Source organism: Orbicella faveolata, unplaced genomic scaffold (assembly GCF_042242905.1).
Source record: "Orbicella faveolata isolate gen_17 unplaced genomic scaffold, um_ofav_v1 contig_47, whole genome shotgun sequence".
NCBI lineage: Eukaryota > Metazoa > Cnidaria > Anthozoa > Scleractinia > Merulinidae > Orbicella > Orbicella faveolata.
In genome coordinates, this window is record NW_028301577.1 from 25,668,743 (window position 1) to 25,693,824 (window position 25,082).

Below are 25,082 nucleotides of genomic sequence, written 5' to 3' on the forward strand. Positions count from 1 at the left end.
GTTTCAATGATTTAATCAATCAAAACGTTGTTGCAATAATTAAATGATGCCATCAGCTGGGTCGCTTGGTGGTAACAGAATGAACTCTGTGTAATACCTTCTTCTCCAATCAAGCATGTTGGTTACACCTTAAAAAACTCTATCCAGACTAGCACTTATCGTTTCAAAATAAGAGAAAAAAATCTGCATTCGCACAAGTCAGAAAAAGAAAAATTGCAGCAATAAACTTGGAAGAGTAATTGGATTTCGTGTAGACTAAAGATGGAGGCACCGCCTGAGGCGGGGGGCGGATGACGTCAACTGAACAATGGTTTGTTATTTGCTGTCTCCTTGGCAATTAGAAGTTTCTCGAAGGTTTTCAAAGAAAGCCGCTATTAAAAAGGAACCAGTTGTCAAGAAATTAATTGAAAATTAACCACTACTACTTTTTCTGGGGCGTGGCTTTCGCGTAGCAAACAGTACGGTAAAGAAAACAAAGCTATTTTTAAACACAGTTCTGGTGACTAAAAACCGTGATAATGATACATAACATAGAGACCGAGTTAGTTAGCATCATTGACTTCATCAGATAGTGTCTCTTGAGTTGAACTGCTGTAATTTCGCAACTACTTTTAAAACACTTAAATTAGACATGCTACACCAATTTTGGACCCATTATATTGGCCTCGTCTATGATCTGTTTTTCTTTTGAAATGAAGCAGTATACGATGAAATAAAATTTATCGGTGGTGGAGTTCACTTTGGGTAATTCCTAAGAACTCAGTTATGTTGGTTCGATTTCCACTTGTGGTTTTGAACAGAGCGCCTTAGTTTTAAAGTCTAATATTACTCGCATTAACCTGCAATCGAAGTTTCGCCAAATGTTTGCTTTTGAGACTATTCAGTTTTAACCGCATTTCCTGGAGTATTATGAAATGCCAATGAATGTAAGCTAAGAGTCAATCATAATCATGTTAAACTTTCGACGTTCGTAGTATTGCAGTAGTTTCCACCCGTACTTAAGAAATAGATTACTCCTTCAAGTTCTTATCATGCGACGCCAAACCAGTCACAGAAAACTGTCGTTAAGATGAAATCAAGAATTTTGAGAAATAGTTTCTTCTCTGCTCAGCGGTGTTGGTCACGCTGATTTCCATGGCGATTGACAGAAATGAAAGTCAATGACTGGCAGTAAAGGGGTGAAAGTTATTACCAACAAATCACAAACTGTCTTCAGTGTGAACTGGTCTGTCTTCATGTTCATTTGCTGAGATAGTGATCCCCGACTATAAAAACCGCTAGATTAAACATCAAAAGCTATCGGTTACTGTTCATTTTGCTTGACTCTAAAGAATATATTCTCCCCAATTCTAAAAGCGTTAGGCGTTTTTCGAACTCAACTTTTATGAGCATTCAAAAGTGATCGATAAAGCCTAAAACAACTTTCTTAGCTTTGTAGAAGAGTAGTGTTGATAGCGGATGGGCAAACACAACCAATGTAATAGCACAGCAATGCTTAATAAAAGAGCTAACAACTGGTGTAGCCATTATGCCAATGTTTGTAAGTGATAACGGAAAACTTCTCGAGTCAACAATCACGTTTGATCGACGTCCAAAAATTACCAAACGGCAACGCTTTTGAAGCACTAAAACGCTACACTTTGACTCTATCCAGATTAGCACTCTGCATTTTAAAATAAAGACAAACAAACCTGCATTCACAAATGTCAAAGAAATGTAAGACAGCAGCAATACACTGGGAGATTCACAGCAAGAAAAGAAGTGCAGTACTAGCTTGGAGACTGAAAATGAAGGCAACGCCAGAGACGACTGGCCTATATGGGCGGATGACGTCAACTAAAGATGTTTTGTTATTTTGCTGTCTCCTTGGCAATCAGAAGATTCCGCTCGAACGTTTCTCAAAGAAAGCCGCTATTAAACAGGAACAAGTTGTCAAGAATTAGACTGACATGTAATCACTATTCCTCTTTCTGGGGCGTGGCTCTCACTTAGCAAACATTACGGTAAACAGAGCAAAAGCTTTTTGAAACACAGCCCTGAAAACATTAGACCATGACAACTGATATATGAGAAGAAGAGTCTTCATGCCGGGATCTGACGAAACATTTTTGATACGCTGAAGATGTTGTTTCTCGATACTTTTAGCTACTAAGATTTAAATCAAGAGATAAATTGGCCAGCAATGACACATTTCTTCTGTAAAATTTTTAAAAGTTGTATCAATCTTTGATGAACAAAATAAGTTTACGGAGAACGAATTCATCCAAAACATCTTAAGTATTGCTTGGAAAGACAGTTCCAAGATTCATGAGACATCCAAATGGATCGGTTTCACGCTTGAATACTGATGAGCTCTTTTTAGCAGCTAGCGCGAGTTACAAGTTTGGAAACACATGTCCTTCTTCGGGCGTAAGCTAGATACAAACTTAAAAAACCAATGCGGTTAATCTGATGTTGTAACATCATTGACTTCATCAGACCGTGTTCCTTTACGTTAAGCCAAGATTTGGAAACAGTGTTACTGACGGTTTCATTAGACAGCTACACCCGTTTTGTACCATTATCATATTGGTCTCGTCTATGATCTGTTCTTCTTTTGACATGAAGCAGTATGCGATGACACAATATTTATCGGTACTGGAGTTCACTTTGGCTAATTGCTAACAACTCGGTTGGGTTGGTTTAATTTCCACTTGTGTCTTTAAACAGAGCACTTAAGTTTATACGTTACCGAGACGGAACCTTAAAAGCCCAATTGTTATTTGCATAAAATTGCAATTGAATTTTCACCAAACGTTTGTTTTCAAACTAATTTTTAATCACATTTCTTATAGAGTATCATGAAATAAGAGTCAATCATAATCATGTTAAACATTCGACGTTCGTAGTTTTGCAGTAGTTTCCACCCGTACTTAAGAAATAGATTACTCCTTCAACTCCTATCATGCGACTCGAATCCAATCACAGAAAATTGTTGTGAAGATGAAATCATGCCATCAGGGTCACTTCATGGTAGCAAAGGAAAAGAATTTTGAGAAATAGCTTCTTCTCTGCTCAACGGTGTTGGTTACCCTGATTTCGATGCAAATTAACAAACATGAAAGTCAACGATTGGTTGCAATGGGAAACCGTTATTACTATAACAAATGACAACGACTGTCTCAGTGTGTACTGGTCTGTCTTCGTGTTCATTTGCTCGGACCTTGATCACCGACTATAAAAGCCGCTAGATTACATATCAAAAGCTATCGGTTACTGTTCATTTTCTTCAGTCTAAAGAATATATCAGTCTTAGAACAGATCTAAAAGCTTTAGACGGTTTGGAATTCAACTTTCATAAGAATTCAAAAGTGATCGATCACGGGCTTAATTAAAACAATTACATTCTCTCCGTGGGAAAGTTTTGTTACGTTTATAGCAATGGGCAACTAGTGTTGCCATTATGACCATTATGTCAGTTTTCGCCAAGAAAAAAAAAATCCTCGAGGCAACAAACACGTTTCCAAATATTTCCAAATAGCGACGACTTTGAAGCACAGAAACGAGAAACTTAAACTCTATCCGCATTAGCACTTTACATTTTAAAATACTGAAAAAAAACAAACCTGTATTCACATCCGATGTCAGAGAAACAGAGACAGCAGGACTCCAGCAGCAATACAGAGAGACATTCACAGTGAGAGAGCAATTGGTGTGCGTGGAGAACAAAGATGCAGGCGCCGCTTGACGCGAGGGGCGGGTGACGTCCACTAAAACTAGTATGTAGTTTGCTGTCTCGTGGGCAATTAGAAGTCTCAAAGAAAGCTTAAAGAGGAACCAGTTGTCAAAAATTAAATTGACATTTAGTTACTAATACTTTTCCTGGGGCGTGGCTCTCACTAACAAAACACTACGGGGAACAAAGCAAAGCTATTTAATACACAGCCCTGAGGACTATAGAGAGTCTATAGACCATGATAATAATGCATAACTGATAAAGAACGAGTTAGTGTATTTATGCCTTCTGACGAACCTTTCTCGATACGCAGGTAATGTTGATTATCGATAATTGGTTCGAATTCTGAGATTTGGGAGCGGAGTACATGGAAAAAACAGTAAAGATATAGTCACAAACTCCTCCAGAAATAGAAAGATAGACCTACCGTTAATTAGACATTCCTTCTCTAAAATTATAAGAGTTGTATCAAACTGTGATGAGGAAAATAAGTTTTCGGAGAAACATTAAAAAAAGAAATCTTACTTATTGCTTACAAGGACTGTTTTAAACTTTATGAGACATCCAAATACATCAGCTTTACGCTTGAATACTGATGAGCTGTTTTTACAGGTTTGAACATACACGTCCTTCTTCAGGCGTAAACTACAAAAGAACTTAGGAAATAAATTTTGAAAATCTAATATTTTAACATCATTGACTTCATCAGATCGTGTTTCTTTACTTTTTGCCAGATTTGGCAGCAGTGTTATTGACGGTTTAATTAGACATGCTACACCAGTTTTGTACCCATTATATTGAGCTCGTCTATGATCTGTTTTGCTTTTAAAATGAAGCAGTATGCTATTAAACCAAATTTATTGTGCTCGAGTTCACTTTGGTTAATTACTAAGAACCCTCTTGTGTCTGTGTCACGCTTGAATACTGATGAGCTCTTTTTAGCAAGAAGCCTGTGTTTATAAATTTGAAAGCATGCTTTTTTTTTCAAGCGTAAGCTAGAAAGAAACATAAAAACACTAATGTTTGAACATCACTGACTTAATCAGATCATGTTTCTTTGGGCAGATTTGGTAACAGTGTTACTGACGGTTTAATTAGACATGCTACACCAATTTTTTACCTCGCATTATATTAGGCGCGTCTGTTTTCCATTTCCCATGGTTTCAATGTAAATAGAAACGGACCTTGTTTGCGAAAAATTACCATTCAGTATTCTTTTTTCACGGCTGGCGTGGGTCTTGGCCAGATGTTTTATCTCGGATACTCAGGCATCAATAAAATACTGGAAACTTTGCTGAAGAGTTCAGTAGGTGGTTAAGTCGTTTATGAATTATGATATGATCACAATTTATGAATTCCTGGTGCAAAAGGTTATAGTCGATAAGTCCAACACGTGAGTTGAACAACTCCGTTGATAGCATAACAGTATAAAACGAACAGACACTACGAAGTTTTGGACATTTAGCTAAAGTGAAATTGAGCGCAGAAAAGTTTGTGAACGTGTCGTTAATGTAGCGTAACTTGTCTGATCAACTGTAAATTCGTGGCAGTTGAAATGATAAGAAACGCTGGTAATGTTATTGATGTTCAAACGTTAGACTATGAACATTTAGTTATAAATTTGACTTCCAGCTTTCACCAAGAGAAGAGAGAAGAAAAAATGTACCCTTTATTGTCTTTTGCAAACGGCTAAAATAGACGAGCGACAAATCAGTATCACTTGTGAATTTTCGCGATCTCGTCGAGACCCAGGAGCAGTTAGTGGGAGCGAGAGAGAATGTTATCTAAGAAATATGATTCTTTTTAAAATTGCCACCTTGCTGAAAACTTCCTCTAATGAAATTCGAACTAATTGTAGTTTCCCAATCAACTCTTGGCTGAAACACTGGAAACAGTTCACAGGTGCTATATCACCCTCTTCCCTCACTCTTCCCTCCAAAGTAAATTCTCATCCGCAGCCGCAAGTTTCCTATCAAGGGGCAACTGGGGGCATGTATGCATGCTCCTTAAGAAAATTGCGCAAAAATTGGAGAGCCTTATTATGATCCGGTTCGAGTGGAAATAGGTCCTCTTCGGTTTCCAGCCCAAAATGAAGTGCTGAGGAACCAGTCCCGAACCCACTCCCTACCCCTCCCCTGGTTGACGCATAGGAACCGCAACCGACTGACTAGCGACCAATAGCAACGAGACGCACGAGAACGAAAACAAACATGGCGGCGGTGGAAGTCGACTTCTTGTAACAGTTACTGTTTTGAAGTGCAAAGCTTGAAACTAATTTGTTCACCAGCATTTCGGTAGAAAACAGATGTCGTCAACAGGGACTATTCTATCTGAGTGCACAGAGGTGTATAATATTCTCAATCAGGTAAGAAATTTGACAGTTTTCTCTGAGTTTCTAAGCTCTGGCCCCAGTTGTTCGAAAGGTGGATAACGCTATCCAGTGAATAAATCACTATCCAATGGATAAGTGTTGACAAAACAAACCACACTATCCGCTGGATAGTGATTTATCCAGTGGATAGCGTTACCCACCTTTCGAACAACTGGGGCCTGAACAGTTGTTGCCTCATGGAATCTCTTCACTGTAGTATGATATATATTGCCACCTCCATCATCTTCCAACTTCTTTATTTCGTGATAGGCAGCTTGTTGGTAATAATGATCAAGGCTGAAGCTTGTTCAAACTGTATTTACAACACTGCTGGTAAAGCTAAGCTTTAAGCTAAGGGCCATTCAGTTTAAATCTTGAGTCTTATATCCACTCTGATTCATCTCCCATAGCCCTTCCAGTGGACGGAAAAGGGTTGTATGAATGAAAAGGGGTTGGGAACATGGGAAAAAAACTGGTTTATTTTACAAAACCTGGCCTTGCATGTGGACCCAGCAAACATTTGAACCTGGTGCAGAAAACCACTTACAAATAATAGACAGGTTGAAATAAAGGTCAGTTGAAAATGTTGTTTTTATCATCTTCTTAGGTTGGGCAGTACCCAAGGCTGAGTGATCCCAATTATTTGCTTCTTTTGGGTATGTTAAAGAGATAATTGATTGCTCTTTGTTAATTACTTTTTTGATCCACTGCATGTTTCAATCATTAATTTTAAAAAATGATATGCTAAGTGGCTCTGAGCTTATCAGAAATGATTCCAACATTTTATTATTGTGTGCTATACTTGTACATAGTCATAAAAGCTCTGTAAAAAATGTTGAAAAAAGGATAAGAATGTGCAGGAAATTTTCAGGGCAAATTTCCCTGAAAAACAGTTGTAAAAAATGGTTGATTTTGTGGGAATTTTCTGGGCGAATTTTGCTGGAAAGCAATAAGTTTTGAAGTGATTTAACAAACATTTTTGGCGAAAAAAGACGGCAATTTTGCTATTTTTTGGGGGGGAAAATGATGAGCGTTAGCCTATGCAATAACAACAGCAACAAAAACACTGACTTCTTTGAAGTCTGAGTTGAGTTGAAAAAATACTAACCTATTACTAATTAATTGTACTGGGGAATTTTATCAGCCTGAGATTGTGGCAGTACAGACCATGCAAAAAAAAAAAAAAAAAAAAAAAATGGCTTATGATGGTTTCCACAGAGATGGTCTGTATAGCAAAATCCTGACCAGGAAAGAACAAATCAGAATGTTTGGATATACCTGAAGATTTAACCTTGCTGTATAATAATCAAGGCTTATTTGAGTTGGAAGGTCACTGTACATGGTCAATTATATTTTCGTTGGTAACATGTGGAATTATTTACGCAACAGACCCACTCCTACAAAATATGACTAAGATCGTTTTCCTCCGTCGACTCACCTTTGATAGTTTTAACTTTAAACCCCTGTAGACCATGCTGAATTACGTGCGCCAATTTTTCAAAATGCTTTATCCCTGAAACGAAGTTGGTGACCCCCAATTTTTTTTGTATTTCTGACACAAGTAACTCATTATCTGACTGCAGTAAAAATTTAAAAATAATCTCTCCACTGGAAAATTCACGCAAACGTCCTTAAAAGGGCCATTGAAATAATTTCAAACAGGTGCACCTAACACATGATTCTTTTTAGATTTCTAAGGGGTTAGCTACTTTAATCCAAGATGATTATTGAATGGGGTGCAATGTGTGTACTGTAGGAAAGTGTGTTAAAAGAGCACAACAATTTTCTGGTGAAGTTGTATTAAAGGGTTACAGACTCCCATATAGATGAAAAGGTCAGGGATGCTTGTCAGAAAATTTGAATTAAACCTGTAAAGGATACCAGTCTGGACGTGGCTCGAGCTTTATTTGACTCCTTTGAATTAAGAGCATTTTTATCAATATGTATTTCTTTGAGTCCACCCTAAAAGATACTTTGACATCTAAAAATAGTGGCATGTCATCCTGAATGCCCTAAGTGAGACTGCAGAACCCTTGATTTGTATCCCTATAGTAAGAGAGACAACAAGCTGCGATCCCCAACCTTTTCATAGGGGAGTTCCCCACCCCCCACCCCCCCCCCCCCGCCCCCTTAGCTCATCCCTCCCAATTAAGGCACAAAATGAAATTAGTGACACTCTGGTTGCTTGTGTTTTGCAGATACAAGACAACGCCATGACTACAATGAAAGCCACATTATAACAGCAAAATTTGCCCCAAGGGTTAGTTAAATAAAGGCACACAGTGATAACTGAATTCATTTTGGGTGCTAATTTATTTTTAGTAGCTCAAGGAAACAGGTTGTTTATAATTTAGAAAGGCATTGTTACACACTGTAAATTAGGGATAGGGTGCTTATTTCTTTTTTTCATTTAACCTCACAATTTTGTGTTAGAGCACTTTGACAAAGAGCAACAATAGACATAATAATTCAAGAAATGTGACTCACAGTAACACAAGCTAGACTCATTTGATTCATACCGGCAACTACTTTCATTGGTATATGTATCTGACTTATCAGAAGGGGGCCACTTTTTAGAATGGGTTGAAGGCGATAAATCAAATCACTAATGACAGTAGCTGAACATTAAACCATGGATAATTAAAAAAATCAAATACTTTTCAGATGAGTATAATTACTATAAATAATATTGTTTGCTTGAAAAAGTAAGAATATTATTCAAACTAGATTTCATTGTGTTGTCACATGCACAACTAATTTAGACCAAATTTTGTATTACTCCTTTAATTTCTGTCGTCTCTGGTGCATGCAGTCTTAAGTGCAATTAGCAGAAGTCTTCGTGCAGTTGTGATGTCACCATAAAAAAGTCTGTAGTTAGCAGTTAATGGATGACTAACACTTAGAGATTATACAATAATAATAATAATAATAATAATAATAATAATAATAATAGTAATAATAATATATTGCCTTGACGAACCACACAATGTTTTTGAAGTTCATTTTTTAATGTCTATGAAGACAATACATGTTTTGGATGAGACATCATCCATCTTCAGTTGTACAGTGAGAAATAAAAGAAGTGAGATATTAACAAGAATAATTAAGGATGAAGGCGTGAACCAATTCATTTCTCACTATACAACTGACGATGGATGATCTCTCATCCGAAACATGTCTTATCTTCACTAAAAAATGAACTTCAAAAACATTGTGTGGTTCATCAAAACGTTATCTTAATTTGTGCTACTACAAAGCCTTTGTAATAATAATAATAATGATGATGATGATGATGATAATGCTAATGATAATGATGATGAATATTATCAATGATTTGGAAATACAAGAGACAAGACATATAAGTGATAGAAACCAACATTTTGGTGCATCTTGCGCCATTATCACGGCTACATAATTAATAATGAAAAATGATAAAAAGCGGTTTGTGAAGAGGCAAAGTTGAAGCGAATTTGCATAAAAGAGTGTATTCATGTAATTAGCTTGGCACTCTTTCATGCAAATTTGCTTCAACTTAGCCTCTTCACAAACCACTTTTTATCATTATGTAACCTTGATAATGGTGCAAGATGCACCAAAATGTCGGTTTCTATCACTTATATTTCTTGAATAATAATAATAATAACAATAATAATAATAATAATAATAATAATAATAATAATAACTTAAAGGTAACTTTGAAATTACATGTTAACCTTGTCATGTAGCATTGTGTGATTGTAGAATATATCCATACCTTCCTCCTGATCATGCATGGAAGGATTTTTGTTTTGATCTTTGAAGACCAAAAATTCCAATTTAGCATGGGTAAAGTCCTTTCTTAATAAAATTTGGGTTTTGTAACCCTCCACCCCTTCAGAATTTTCAGTGATCCTTCATGGGATACCCTGGGTGCCAGAGGTTTTTCTTGCGCAGTTCCGGTGTCGGTCATGTCTCTATTGTGACCCATGTGAAAAACCTCTGGAGCAGAGCGTTATTTCTTTGACAGCACCGAGCCAATGAGAAGCCCCTTTAAATCTGTCTAGTCCAGAATCTGGACTAGAAAGTTGATTGGCTCCTAGTGACCTCCCAAGGATTTTCTAATCTAACAGACATGGTGATTGGTTTCTAAGAATAGGGAACGTGAGCCTGTGAAATGTCGCTTGGTGACGTGATGATCGTGGATGGTGAGGTTGATGTTTGATAGCGTGCCAAAAGGTCTGAAAGATCAAGATCTGGACAAAGCTATAACAAAAGTTCGTCAAAACATTCAACGGTGTTCACAACTTTAAAGCGCCGAGCAAAGGGATGGAATTGCAAATTTCATTTGGAGCAAGGATGTTTTGGCGCTTTTGCCAATGGGATTCGGGAAATCGTTGTTAGTTCAGTTAATTCCTGGACTCTGTGTTGAACTACACAATGCTCCAGATGCCTGGTGTAACAGACAAACTGGAACAGCATTTTGAATGCGTATTTTCACCGTTTGGGGCTTCTCCTCTCCAACAGACAAGATTCTGTAGGATTCTGTAATTTTGTAATATTCTCAGTTTAAATTTGCAACTTCTTTGACAGTCACTTCGAATTTTTCGATCTGTTGGTAGCACATCTTACAAAGAATATGTGGCCTGATGGACAGATTGTCGTCCTCGAGAGTGAAAAGTGTTGCGATTCTTTCGAAGATTATCAGTTTTTGAGCATTTTCAGATACAAGGCTGTAATATCCACCATCACACACAACATTGGCGTCAAATAAATGACACGACAGTGAAGACTTTAAATTAGGAACCTTTTTCACTGGAGCATAACATATTATGTCTTCACATGCCAGTCCATGTGATCACATTGGGAGATGCTCACTGTGATTGGTTTTAATGTAATCCAATAAAATTGATCAAAGTTCAACGAGAATGGTGAATGAAACTGCTCTGTGCCAGAGGTTTTTCTCGTGGCTTTGCCGCTTGTGCGAGGCAAAGTATTTCCATCCACTGCGCACATGAAAAAACCTCTGGTACCCAGGGTATTCATGGGATGGATATGGATATTTGTTAGAACCACACAATAATTATTAAAAAAAAAAGAAGCATGAGATGTTATTTTATTATTTAAGACGCTTTAATTTACGTTCTCCAAAAATTATAATGCTAGTTTTAAATTGCTTGTTTCTCTTTAGAATGACATTGGTGCTTTCACTGTTCCTCATGATGCGGAGTTGCAGACCAAGGAACATGTTGTAGTTTACGACAGTAACACTGGTTCACTTAAAGACAAAAGTGAGTTGCTTTCATTTTATGCATGTTGCAATTAAAATTAATCAAAGGTGATTAATAACATTCCGAGAAATTAACATGGCTCAAATTAACTTGAATTGTTAGTATAACAGTAATAATTTTTGTTATTTGCATTTATTTAATTAATTTTCTTAAAACAAGGTATCATTGAAATTGGTTTTACCAGGACCTTCAAAGGGACTTGAGATATTATATTGGGGTTCCACGTTATTAATGGTTAAAAACAGAGCTGGACATTGTGACTGCTGGGGTTGCCAATGCAACCAAATTTTTATCACTGGTAACTAACTTTTCACACTTTTCACTGAAATACTTTTGCCGGCGACTAAATCTGAAAACTTACAACCAGTTCAAGTAGTTAGTTTGACTGTACTTATAAACAACTTTGGTTAGTTCTAATCAATTGTCTCAAGTGATACCATCACTTGCATCGAAGAGTGAACACGTGATGCCGAAACATGCTCAATTTGGGTGTCAAATGCGGCATGATTGGTCATCAAACATTTGAAGTTGAGCAGACCGTGGCTTGAACTTTCACGCTAAAAGTTTGGCACATGGGATGGCAGAAACTGATTGGACACTGAAGACTTTTTCAGAGAAACTGACCCTGACCTGTGTCAATATGCATAGGACTAAGTTTGGGAAAGTGGTTTTACTTCAAGTATAACCATGAAATATTGGCAGGATCAAGACTTTTAGAGTCTTTCAGAATACATCCCCGATGCAACTCTAAGCGATGGTAACTATTGTTAATATTTCCTCTGGTTTTTTTGAGTTATGTTATCTTAATTTTGATCGACTTAAGTTTGATATTGTAATTATAATAGGGCGTAAATTATTTTGCAGACAGCACTGCTTTGTCTTGTGCCAAACTGATGTGGGAAATGGGAAGCAAGAATCCTGTAAAAGTTATCCAAGGTATCTTTGGGGAACATTTTTTTTTGTTATACTTGCACCTGCTTTCAGTGTTACGTGCATAGGCGACATCTTTCAACCATCTTTCCATATGCCATCTTTCGACATGCTATGTAAACGGCTGAAAGACTGTTTAACTGTGAAACTGGCAATTTTTCCAGTTATTAGGGGAACAAACGATAAATAAATGATAATTACTGACCTCAAATGAGTGAAGAAGATTGTGGACTTTGCATGTTTCCCAATTTACAGATAATTCAAACTATTTAAGTATAGTTGATTTACTGTCAAGCTCTCAATGGTGACTTCTGGTAGAATTGGGCTGCTACCTTTCAGTTAATACTGGAAAGATCGATGTAAACATTCAAAGTGGTTGATTTATTTCTCACAGAATGACTTCTTGATACTCCTAGCCTTAGTTTGATGTCAAATAAATCCATCTTTCTGATCTCAGAATCTCAGAATCCTTTGTGACAACTCTCTGTTTTCTCAATTTTGTGCATTTCTTTCTGTCTCAAAGTCTAGATAAAGGACTTTAATGAAATCTTATATGGTCACACACTTGGATTTCAACCTCAGGTTTTAAGGTAGCCTGCAAGCAGGCTCAACTTTTGAGTCATGTGATTGGTGAAGGGTTAGTCTGCAAGCAAAGTTGTCCAGCAGGGAGGGGTCTGCTGAGGTATCAGGAACCTCTCCACTCTCATGTGTGTTCCTCAAACTTTAGCCTGCCTGCAGGCTAGTTTAAAGTTTTATGGCAAAGAGATACAGTGTTATATTTCTCTATTTTCAGGTGGATATGAGGAGTTTTCAGCATTGTACCCATTTCTTCGTACTCAGAAGATCATTTACATGCCCAGGGTAAGTTTGCGCACTATGCAAATAAAATTCTTTGCATGGCCTCCATGCATCTCTTCACTAATAAACTATGTCCGAAAAGGCTTTTAATTAATAACTTACAAAAGAAGAACTGATGAATTTTTCATCAAATGATGTTTTATTAATGTTAGAGTAAAGAGTATAATATTGACTGTCAGGTGAATTAACTAATAAAGAGATCTTCTATGTATTTTAATCTTTGTCATCTGGTATGATCTCATTTTACAATGTAGATTCTCAACGGGGGTGCTCTGTAAATCTTTGGGTGGGGGTGTGCGGCTGGGACGCTGAAATCCTCACCCTATACCAGACCATCATCAGCTTGATTTTGCGACCCTATTTTAGACTAGGCACCAAAACCCCCCACCCTATCCCAGACTAACTATTTTCCATACAGCAGCGTTTTCACTATCATAGTCCAGCATTCACTGACTAAACCAATATCATACGGAGTCCCTTCCAGGTTTCAATTCTATAAAATTTTATAGAACCCCAGGTAAAGTCAACCCTGTTCTAGAAAATTAGTTATACACTGGCCACTTTGCCAGTAAATCATACCCCATTCTAGATTAAAACTTCACCTTGGGCTGACACCTTGCCGTGGTGGTGAAGCTTGTGTGTCTTCATGACCCGGAGAGCTGTGCCGGCGGGGACTTTGTTCCCTGGCAGGTCTAACCATGCCGGATCGGTCGAAGGGTAGAGGCCAGACGAAGAACAGCCCCTGGTCCTCCAGGTTGGGGGTTGGGCGGCGGGCTGATAACCCGCTCCCAGAAAATGCTATTTATTACAGAAACCGAAGCTAGAACTACCACTGCACCCTATCGGGAAGCAGGGGTAAAAGATGTTAACACCCGGTTGGAACAACGTGCGAAGCAGCGAATGACGCATAAACCGCCGACGAAATTGCTGTCGCCAAAAGCGTGTGTGAAGATCGGGCAATGGAATGTTAGGACAATGTTTGAGACTGGTAAGTGCGCACAGGTGATCAAGGAGATGCAGAGGTATGGTATTAGTATTCTAGGAGTAAGTGAAATGAGATGGAACTCTTGTGGGAAGTTGAGGGTAGCTACAGGCGAAACTGTGCTATACTCAGGAATGGATGAAGGTGAAAATCATGAGAGAGGAGTTGGCTTTATTCTGTCCAAAGAAGCTGCACAATGTCTGCTGGAATGGGAGCCAGTGTCTGAGAGGATAATCAGAGCCCGGTTCAACTCGAGGTGGCAGAAGGTTACCATCTTGCAATGCTATGCCCCAACAAATGAGGCAACGGAGGAGGTGAAGGATGATTTCTACGACCAGCTACAGATGGTTTTGGAGCAGGTGCCATGTAGAGATGTGAAGATCGTCATGGGAGATATGAATGCTAAGATGGGAATGGATAACACAGGCAGAGAGGAGGTGATGGGTAAACATGGAGCAAGAGCTGAGATGAATGAAAATGGTGAGAGATGGGCGGACTTCTGTCAGGCAAATGAACTGGTAATCGGTGGAACGCTGTTCCCCCATAAGGAGTGTCACAAGCGGACATGGAGGTCTCCTGATGGTGGTATTGTGAATCAGATCGACCACCTGGCATTTAGCAAGAGATGGAGGAGCTCACTGCAGGACGTTCGCGCGATGCGTGGAGCAGATGTTGGGTCAGACCACCACCTGTTGATGGCAAAAGTCAGGCTAAGGATTGCCAAAGTGAGAAAGGGGGATAGTGGCCGAGTACGTTTTGAGGTCAGCAAGCTGAAAGATCTGGAGGTTAGGAACGCATTCAAGCTAGCACTGCATAACAGATTTGAGGGTCTGCAGCAGTTGATGGAGGAGGAGGAACTGTCAGTGGATGATGAATGGAGGCAGATTGAACAAGGTTATGTGGAGACCTGCGAGCAGGTGCTGGGTAGGGCAAAGGCAAACAGGAAGGAGTGGATCAGCAAGGAGACTTGGGAGTTAATCGAGCAGCGAAAGGTGGCAAAAAACACCATAAACATGGCCAGAACAAGAAACCAGAAGAGAGAGGCAAGTAAAAGATATCAAGAGTTAAATAGGGAGGTGAAGAGGAGGTGTAGGAGAGACAAGAGGGCGTATGTGGAAGCAGAAGCTGAGAGAGCTGAGGAGGCTGGAAAGAGAGGTGATGCAAGGACTTTGTACGAGATCACTAGAAAGCTAAGTGGGAGGATCCAGAATACTTGTAAGCCAGTGAGAAATGGGGCAGGCGTGTTGCTCAGGACAGCAGAGGAGGAGATGCACCGGTGGAGGGAGCACTTTCAAACAGTACTTAACCATGAGGAGCCGATCAACCCGCCAGAGGTGGAGCCAAATGACGAGCTTAACATCAGGACAGGTCACGTTACACGTATTGAAATCAAGAATGCTATAAAGAAGTTAAAAAACGGGAAGGCTGCAGGATGTGACAATATTCCACCAGAGGCAATTAAGGCGGGAGGGGACACATCAGAGGAGGTTCTTCTGGGCCTCTGCAACAGGATATGGAATGAGGAGAAGATACCAGAGGAGTGGAGAAAAGGTCTGCTAATCAAGCTGCCCAAGAAAGGTGATTTGAGCTACTGTAAAAACTGGCGTGGCATTATGTTGCTGAACATGGCAAGTAAGGTGTTTTGCAGAGTGATCCTGGAGCGCATCAAGATTGCGTTGGACGAAAAGCTGAGAGAGGAACAGGCGGGCTTTCGAGCAGGTCGAAGCTGCACGGATCAAATAGCAACACTGCGGATTATTATAGAACAGAGTATCGAGTGGCAGTCCTCCTTGTACATCAACTTTATCGATTTTGAGAAGGCCTTCGATAGTATCAGTAGAGATGTTTTGTGGAGGTTGTTGCGGCACTACGGGTTGCCTGACAAGATAGTCACCATCATCAGAGTTCTCTATGAGGGTTTCTCCGCACAGGTGGTACACAATGGACAGAAGACTCAACCATTGGATATGAGGACCGGGGTAAGACAAGGCTGCCTGCTATCTCCCTTGCTGTTTCTGGTCGCCCTGGATTGGGTGACGAGGACAGCCTTTGACAGGAAAAGAGGTATTCAGTGGACCTTTACGACATCATTAGAAGATCTTGACTTTGCCGATGATCTGGCCCTACTGTCGCACAGAATACAGGATATGAGGGATAAGACACGAGCCTTGGAGGTACAAAGTGCGAAGGTAGGCCTGAAGATCAATGCCACCAAGACAAAGCTGATGCGTATTGGTACCAAACGTGGTGATGTTGTGTCGGTAGCTGGGAAGCGGGTTGAGGAAGTGGATGAGTTCACATACCTTGGGAGCATTGTAAGCAAGAAGGGAGGCACTGACGAGGACATTCAGGCACGAATTGGAAAGGCAAGACAGGCATTTGCGATGCTGAGACCAATATGGCGATCCACGGCACTAACAACCAAGACCAAGCTGAGAGTCTTTGGGACAAATGTGAAGGCGGTGCTCTTGTATGGTTCTGAAACTTGGAGGCTGACCAAGGGATTGGAGCAGAAGTTGTAAGTGTTTATCAATAAGAGCCTGAGGAACATCTTGCGGATTTGGTGGCCTAGAAAAATCAGCAACAAGGACCTTTGGAGTCAAACAGAGCAACGACCGATAGAGGAAGAGATAAGACAGAGAGCTTGGGGCTGGATCGGCCACACACTGAGGAAACCAGATGGACACGTAGTCAAGAGGGCACTAGAGTGGAACCCACAGGGGAAGCGAAAGAGAGGGAGACCCCAAAACAGCTGGAGACGCACGAGAATGGCAGAGTTGGCGACGAAGCATGTTACGTGGAATGAGGCAAAAGGCACTGCACAAAATAGGGTTAGGTGGCGCGCGCTAGTTGAGGACCTATGTTCCACTTAGGAACGAAGAGGATTAAGTAAGTAAGTAAGTCTAGATTAAAAGTCTCTGATTTCTATACCCTATTCCAGACTAAAGTGCCTGAAAACCATACCCTTCACAGCAACACATACCCATATATAGCTTATATATGGAGTACCCCCCCCCCCCCCCCCGAATAGATTCCAACATTTGATCACTTTTTCGTTTTTATCAGGTGCAGGGGTTATGGAAGGTGTGCATTTTTAGAACTTGGTTTTCATGTTAAAAATTCATGTACTGTACATGACAATTGCTTATTTGCAATATATTTGGTTGTCATCGCATTTTAGACTAGAAGCATTGCAGGATCCATATTCGCAATCGTCTGGTTGTCCATGACAACTAAAACATCGTGGGGATGACCAAATCAATATGAAAACTTAACCACTGGACGAGTTTACAGTTTGACTGTACCATTTCTTAAGTTTTCTTGTGAGTTCCCTACATTCTGACCACTTGCCATCCATTTGGAACTTTACCTCCAATTTCATTGATACGTGACCTTCGAATCAAAACTCCCGTGAGCATTTGGTGATTCGCTTCCATCAATCATGCATTCCTTATATGGTGTTATAGAAAAGCCGCTCTTGTTTTAAAAAATATGCCGGCCACTGTGTAGCCTGCAATTATGGACATGACGTACTGGGAGACTGGTCACGTGAAAAGAATAAAAAGTAAGGTTTCCATTTGCATGCCGTTCTGTTGCCACACCTCCCTACTGAACAGGCAAGTAAAATTTTGCCAGGGCAAGTATGTCACCTAGCATACTTGCCCAGTTGATGACTAAGAGATCCCTGGAGAGTGACATCTCTTTTACGTTGCCTTATGATAAATATATTTTGCATAACAATTAGAGATTTTGGGATCATGTGTACTTAAGACATTCTGTAGTTGAGTGTTGATTGATACCCTTGATCAAGTCCCCGATCAACACTCCGTCTACATCTCGATCGACATGTCTATTGATAGTTGGCTGACACTGGGTTGACACTCAATCAACAGTCGGTTGATAGTTGGCTTAGTGTTGACCGACTCATATGCATCAATCAATACTCCATGGTTTGCCAGCAAAAATTAGTCGATCCTCCACCAACTGTCGACCGAGATGTTGATCAAGTGTTGATCGAGTGTAAATATCTAGGGTATTGATCAAGTGTATTGATCGAAACTCGTCTGAGGATGCCTTTATAGTACACATGATCCAGATTTTGTATGAGGAATGATAATTAAGCCTGGAGTATGTACCAGATTGGCAATCCAGCCCCTGTCTTCCATCCAAAAGATCATAAGTTAACAATTAGTAATAATTATTATCATAATGCACTTACATCAATTTATTAACAGGAGCTAGATGTCATCGACACTTATCCAGTGGAGATTATACCTGGTTTCTTGTACGTGGCAACATTCCTCCAGTCTCAGGCAGTGAGAGTAATCAAGGATCTCAAAGTCAAGGCAAACGTGATTGTTGGAAAACAAAACGACACAATGTAAGTGCCTTGTATGAGGGTCGTACAGGGGGTCTCTGGCACAGTTCATGAGCGGAACACATAGTGAATCATGGATCACGGATGTCAAAATTTAATTTTCCCGAAGATTCACATAAAAAAAGCAAGTAAAGTTCTCTTTTTAATAACCTGCATGCTCCTATGCCAGAAAGAGTGTTTGAAGAAAGCAGAATCGTGAAAGGCTAAGTACAAGATTTTCAAATTGAAATTAAGTAGCAGGAGGAAATCGGAAAGTAGGCGTAGCACAACTGGGTCACAATAATGGGCAGCCATGTGGGGAAATTATATCCCTAAGTGGGTTACCCACTCCCTCATTAGGGAGAAAGGGTGCAGGGCCTGGAAAATTTTGAAAATCCGTGTGCGTTGAGGTGCATTCTGGTGCATTTGTAGCACACAAAAGTGATTTTGTTGGAGCTGTTTGCAAGATGAGTCTCTTTGGAAGTTCAGTTATAAAAGACTTCAATGGAAAATGTGCACATGCTGACAAATCATTGGACAAATCTAATACATGTACGCAACACCCGCCAAAATAATATTGCTCTTGTTTCGAAGTTTGAAAGATACCTATAATAGCTGCCTAAGAAAGAGAAGATCACGATTATGTTGGTGAAATGAAAATGTGTATTTATAAACTTCCTGAGAAATAAGTAGTCGGTGCAAGTGCATGAAGTACCCGGTGATCTGACTTGCATCGGGCACCAGGTAATTTTGAAAAGCCTGCTAAGTATTAAGGCTCCATATGTAAATCACATACCTAAATCACTTTTGAGTCCTTTTTGATAGAGGACTCTAACCATTTGGAGGACTTGCATCTCAAAATCACCAAGAATAGAGTGGTGAAATCATGAACATCGGTTAGTAATTCAAGTTCTTCACGGGTCACCCAAATCTTCAGGTCACAGATCACGAAGAATAATTTCTTAAATTCATGTTTCATGGAAAATGAAATCAGCTAATCACACATCATGAGAATACCCCTGTATGAGCCTACTGTATACAGGTAACACTCTTTGGGAACCAGCCCAGCCAAGGTGTGTTTAAGTCATAATTTGCTAAATAATTTGATTTAGCACCTAATTTTAATTGTTTCTTAAGATAGCTTAAAATGATAATTTTGCTACATTTTGAAACCTTGTTTTGTAAATTACATTGGTTTAATATTTGGGTGCAGATTTGCTGCAGATGGTATGACACTGGGTAAAGATGAGAAGAGAGTCAAGCAAGTTCTGACAATACCAATTGACGACAATGGTGAAGAAGATCTCTACTCACACCTGTCTGACATTATCCATTTCATTGGTAAGAAAAGAGAACGTGGAAGAAAGGGTATCATCCACACCTTCCCAACAGATTCTGTTCTGAGCAGTTACATGTAATAATGTTAGCTTTTTCAGCTCCTCCACTGATGACCTTCACTAAGTTGTTCCTTTTACCCTGTGGGTTCCATTCCAGCACCTGTAGGGGCTGTCAGATGCTCACTTCTGTAATGTGTAGCCGATCCAATTCCACTGGCATCTCATAATTTCTATGGCTGGAATGTGTTCGTGTACTGTCTGGTGTATGTTATGCTTGGAACATAAATTGTTTCCTTCAAGCTTTACGCGTATGCCATCTTTTCTTTCCAAGCAACGTAAATGTGGTTGTATTATTAGGAATTGATGAATTCCTCCAATAATAAAATTCTCCTATCTCCTATTCTTGACTGTACTTTGTGGATAGAGGCATCATGTGACGACCCATATGTATACAATGTGACAAAGGAGACAATCTTTTGCCGGACTGCTATCCCAATCAAAATTAATTCTTTGCTTGCATTTGCTTTTCAGATGATCATCAGACTAAGGATGGCCGAACAGTTCTGTTGAGTTCAACATTGGGTATTAGTCGCAGTGTGGCTGTAGCGATGGCTTATTACATGTGGAACAAAAAAGTCTCTCTGAAGGTGACCTTGCTTTTTCAAACAATAGTTATACGCCCTTCAATTTAATTTAACTCCTTTGCGTAACCTTACTTGTGAATCATGAAAACTGTTTGTAGATCAAAAACACCTATCCACAACTATTCAGCCTTGTTAGGCCTTGTCAGCGTGGCAGTATAGCTAATACCTGGGTTCAAGGTCCCTAGGAAAAAAATGGCAAGTGATGTGAAAATGGTAAACTTGTGGGATGTGGCTGAAGAATGGCAAAGTAAAGTGTAAAGTACTTGTACTTTATACTAGTTGGCCGGGATCACCGTTACATGTTGGAAAGAGTGTATGTCACTTCTTGCCGATAATTCGTCAGCAATTTCTTTACTGTCTTGGAGCTCCTCTGTGAGAAAAGCAGAAAAAGGGGAGTGGAAAGAAAAAGTGCTTTCTCCCTGCACCCCGCCCCGATCCCGTCCCGTCCCGTCCCTTTATTTCCGTATGGCGATTTCTTTTGCTTCTATTTTTCTCCTCTCTGTGAGTTTAGTGGTCTAATATATGTCCGGAACCCGGGGGGTAACTCCCAGAAAAATTTTGTGGGGGGTGTGCGGCCTGCTTCCCAAACTTCATACCCTAGGCCTATTTATGACCAAAATTCCCTATTTCAGACCAATGGTCTTATTGATAATGACGAAAATGTAGCTTCTTCTAAAAAACAGACCCAATTTAAGACTAGAGTGCGAAAATCATTTCCTATTTAAGACCAAAATGGCCAAAATCGATACCCTAGCTATCTGTGACCAAAATGGATGAAACCCACATCCTTTGGGGCCGCACAGCACATACCTGTATAGGCCATATGAGGGAGTACCCCCCCCCCCCCCCCTTGGGAATAACTACACTTATGAAGGTTTGCTTTTCTTTCAGGATGCGTACAACCACGTGAAGAAATGTAGAGAAAACATGCAACCAACAAGAGGCTTCATTGAACAGTTGTCTCGCTGGGAAGAAAAGATGTTTGGCTCTATCGTCACTGACATCAGTGAACCAGAATATTAGCAAGCAATGGAAGAAAAAAATTAACTTGCTTACAAAACGTTTAACTTTTCTTATTCCAAAATTAGTGTCTATTTTTTAATAATGGTTGACACTTCGCAATGTGTTAGCGCCGTGTAAATATAATTTATGAGCCTTATGCATTAAGTGATGAATTACTCTTTGAAGTAAGATCATCTTGTTCAATCTATTCAGGTTTGCGTTCGTTTATTGTACATTGTGCGCTCAGAATTTTCTTTGTTGAAAGACAAATCGTGTGTTGTTTACGTTTAAATAGGAAGATGTTCTCATCCACTTTGTAAAAAAATATAAAGATTGATTTCAAATGCCTACTTACTTGATCATTGTTTTTTTCCCTCATTTCTTCCTACTTCTCAGCTTGATAGGAGTATGTGCCCGACTGCCATACCGGAAACCCCTCGCCACTCACTTCACCTTCTCTCCGGATTACGGGTCCGTCCCTCACTTGCTCCTTCTGTTGGCGGATTCCAAACAGTGGTCCCGGGCGGTTGTTTCTTCACTATTAACTCGGATGCGTCCCGGGAGGGGGTGGGGGACTCATATAAAAAGGACGACGGTGCTCGTCACCTTGTTAGGAGTTTTAGTACTTCTTAGGATGTTTAGCCTCAAAAGGTCCACAGCGAGAGCTTTTGCGGCACTTTAAGGGGTTTTGTGCCACAAATGCGTTGTTTTGGAATTGCAAGTACCCGTTAGGGGTGAAAGAGCATGTCACCGATTCAAAGAGGAACGGTCACTTTTGAAAATGTATGTAGACTAGCATACGAAACGTCAAGTTCTCGGGTGTTACTAAACAGTCCGGTAGTTTGCCAGTTTTGGAAGAAGCGAAGACGTCACGATTCTATTGTTTCGCCAAAATCGCAAAAAAAATAATCGTGAGAAAAAGCTACTAGATCTAGCACTGTCACATTTCATCATCAGCACTGCCCCAGATTAAAAAGCAGTGCATGCATTCACAACAATGCGAGGCATCAGACTGAATTGTTTGAGAAGTCAAACAAAATAAAGGAAGGAAACACTCGCTCTAAACCAGCCAGGCGAATTTCGGAAAACCTTTGCAATTAGCATTTTGTGAAGAAAGGGGAGAGAAATGTCCTTCGTGGAAAAGTCCCAATGTCCAAACTTTCTGTGAATCTTTTCGCAACCCCTTTTCAACTTAAGCTTTAAGATGACAACAAAACGAATACTCTGAGAAAATTATATTTTTAATAATTGTACTTTGAGGAAAATTAGGCTACTGACTGATGGGGACACATTTGATACATCAAAAGCAGACTACTGTTCTTGGTTCTAGTATCTGACAGCGACAAAACAGTAGTTAGACCTCTTGTATGAAGGGAACCCCTGTTCATAAGAAGAATTTGTGCATAAAATCCGAAGGTCACGAGTTTAGGTCCTGCTCTGACCACTAAGCTGGAGTTGTTTCTTGGTAGACTCCAGTTCAACTCCTTGATCACGCTTGTAAATAGCCAACTTGTCTGCCTCCCGCCAGTTGGTATTTTTAAGCCTGTTATGTTAATTTGCAAAAATTTTTTCTTTCAGTTTAAGTCACATGCCTGAAAACTAGCTAGTTGTAGCTAAGCGCATCGACCACTATAAACATTTAACATTTAACATTTTTTAACAACTTAGGATAGGTCAGATGTCACTGTCATGTAAAAGCTCATTTCTAGTTTACTTTGTGCTGGTTGTTTGTTGGTTTTTTGGCTGCCTGGATTGCTTGGTGAATGTTAGATTATCTGGTTTCTTTCTCTGTGGCATGATAGGTATGGAAATTGTTTCGCCAAACAGAACAAGTACAAGAAATGTTGAGAAGGTTATGTCTGTTTTTAGCTGCTTCCCGTAGGTCTCGATATTAAAAGATTGGAGGTATGATCAAGTACATTATACATATGAGAGTGAAATTAATCATAAAATAATGTGAAATTGGCTTTTCTTTTTTTCTCACAGGAAAATTCAATAGGAAAGCGTGAGAATATATTTGTTCACATATCATGACAGCGTGTATTGTGGTACTTAAACATCATGAGGAAGGGGAAATGTTGCAATACATACAATGTTTACAATACATACTACGGCAACCCTCTTTGGAAAAACTTTTGTACTACATTTTTGATGAAAAAACTCTGTTAATTGTTATGCCTGACTTTCACCTGCTAATGTCAAAATCAAAATTAGCATTCCTTCTTGAAAACATCCTGTTTGCTTTATTTTGCTCTGAATATCACTCATAAAGATACGTTTCTTTGGATCCTTTATTTTAATTAACTTCAAAAACTCTGTGTTAGCTAGCTCTTGAGTTTGCTCTCTTTCCTCAACCATGCACACCACTTGTACTCAACATTACATCACGCCATGTCAGGCTACTTCTACGGATATTTAGGGATGGACCATTATCAATTTTTTTGAGGGGCTGGGGGTTGGGCAATTTTGAGGGGCATGACATTTCTTTCTCACCTTTAGGTTGTGTATGAATTTTTTTTTTGGTGGGCAATAACTTGTGCAAGAATGTTTTTAATGTCAAAAATCAAAATAATGATAATAGAAAGAACTTCCTCGATTTTTTTTCCCCATGGCTCCCCTTGCAAGATTTCTTTTCGGCAGTTTTTGCTGTGCAGGAATTTTCTATTGGAAGTAGTCCAACCTTCTCCTCCAAAACATGATGGTCCATCGCTTAGGAGTTTAGAATAATATGTTTAATCTTACAAGCTTAGTATGTTTCGTTACTGAGCCAAGTGTTACACCTGACGTTGATAAACCATCAGTTTAATCCATCTTCTGTGGACATTACCGGGGTATGGACAAAACGTGGGGTAGGCCATGGCCTACCCTGCGGCCTACCCTATGGCCTACCGGTGGTCAGATTTTAAAAACATAAGCAAAACATCAGTAAGAGTCGAATGAGTAAGGTGGCATAAAATTATATTCCCCGTGGTTTCTTGTATCCCTCTAGGGTTCTCTAGTAGGGGTATACTAAAAAGTCACCAACACTAAAGGCTGGTTTTCATTAGAGCATAAGCACAAGGAAAACGAACAGTTCTGTTTTTCTTGTGCTTATGCTTATGTCGAACGCGTTACTAGTGAAAACAGCACAAGACAAATAAGTGGGTTTGTTCTTCTTATGTTTCTGCTTCTGCTTATGTTTATGTTGCGGCTGTTTTCACTTGTGCTTATGCTTATGCCTGTGCTTGTGCTTAGGCTCTAGTGAATACCAACCTTAACAGTCACTAACGCCGTTCATTACATTGTTTACACTAGCACTCCACTATATGTTACAAACTGTTCTGTCAGATATTTTAGCCATGCAATGACATGCATTATTATTTGGCTGCTGTTTGTAGCCGATATAACGCGAGTTCGGATTGGTTAATTCTAGGGCATTATTCTCATGTAATGCCCACTGGTGGATTACCCGCCTGAAAAAAACAAGGCAAAGGGTAATTAAAGTTGTTTTTCTGAAGATTGTTGCGGCTGAAAACGATGAGTGATAGGAAAACTCTGAGAGTAAATTATATTATCAGAAGAACAGCGAATTCACAATGTTAAATTAGGATCTACTTGGTGCCGAACGGGACGAATAACA

At 39.6% G+C, this 25,082-nt stretch overlaps 3 protein-coding genes across 3 annotated transcripts in view; 2 read left to right on the forward strand and 1 right to left on the reverse strand.

Annotated features, from left to right (window-relative positions):
• Nucleotides 1-25,082, reverse strand: part of LOC149097760 (NACHT, LRR and PYD domains-containing protein 12-like) — a 52,349-nt gene that overhangs the window by 12,918 nt on the left and 14,349 nt on the right. The gene's annotated exons all lie outside the window — the stretch shown is intronic.
• LOC110051818 (serine/threonine/tyrosine-interacting-like protein 1) lies at nt 5,241-21,813 on the forward strand. Its single transcript, XM_089278936.1, has 10 exons — nt 5,241-6,080; nt 6,694-6,742; nt 8,285-8,346; nt 11,254-11,353; nt 12,218-12,289; nt 13,077-13,144; nt 18,359-18,504; nt 19,694-19,821; nt 20,349-20,464; nt 21,353-21,813. The coding sequence occupies exons 1-10, from the start codon at nt 6,021-6,023 to the stop codon at nt 21,482-21,484; spliced, it is 933 nt and encodes a 310-aa protein (XP_089135062.1). The 5' UTR covers nt 5,241-6,020; the 3' UTR covers nt 21,485-21,813.
• Nucleotides 13,327-17,008, forward strand: LOC149097761 (uncharacterized). The gene has a single exon (XM_089278921.1). It carries the CDS (start codon nt 13,937-13,939, stop codon nt 16,643-16,645), a length of 2,709 nt encoding a protein of 902 aa, XP_089135047.1. The 5' UTR covers nt 13,327-13,936; the 3' UTR covers nt 16,646-17,008.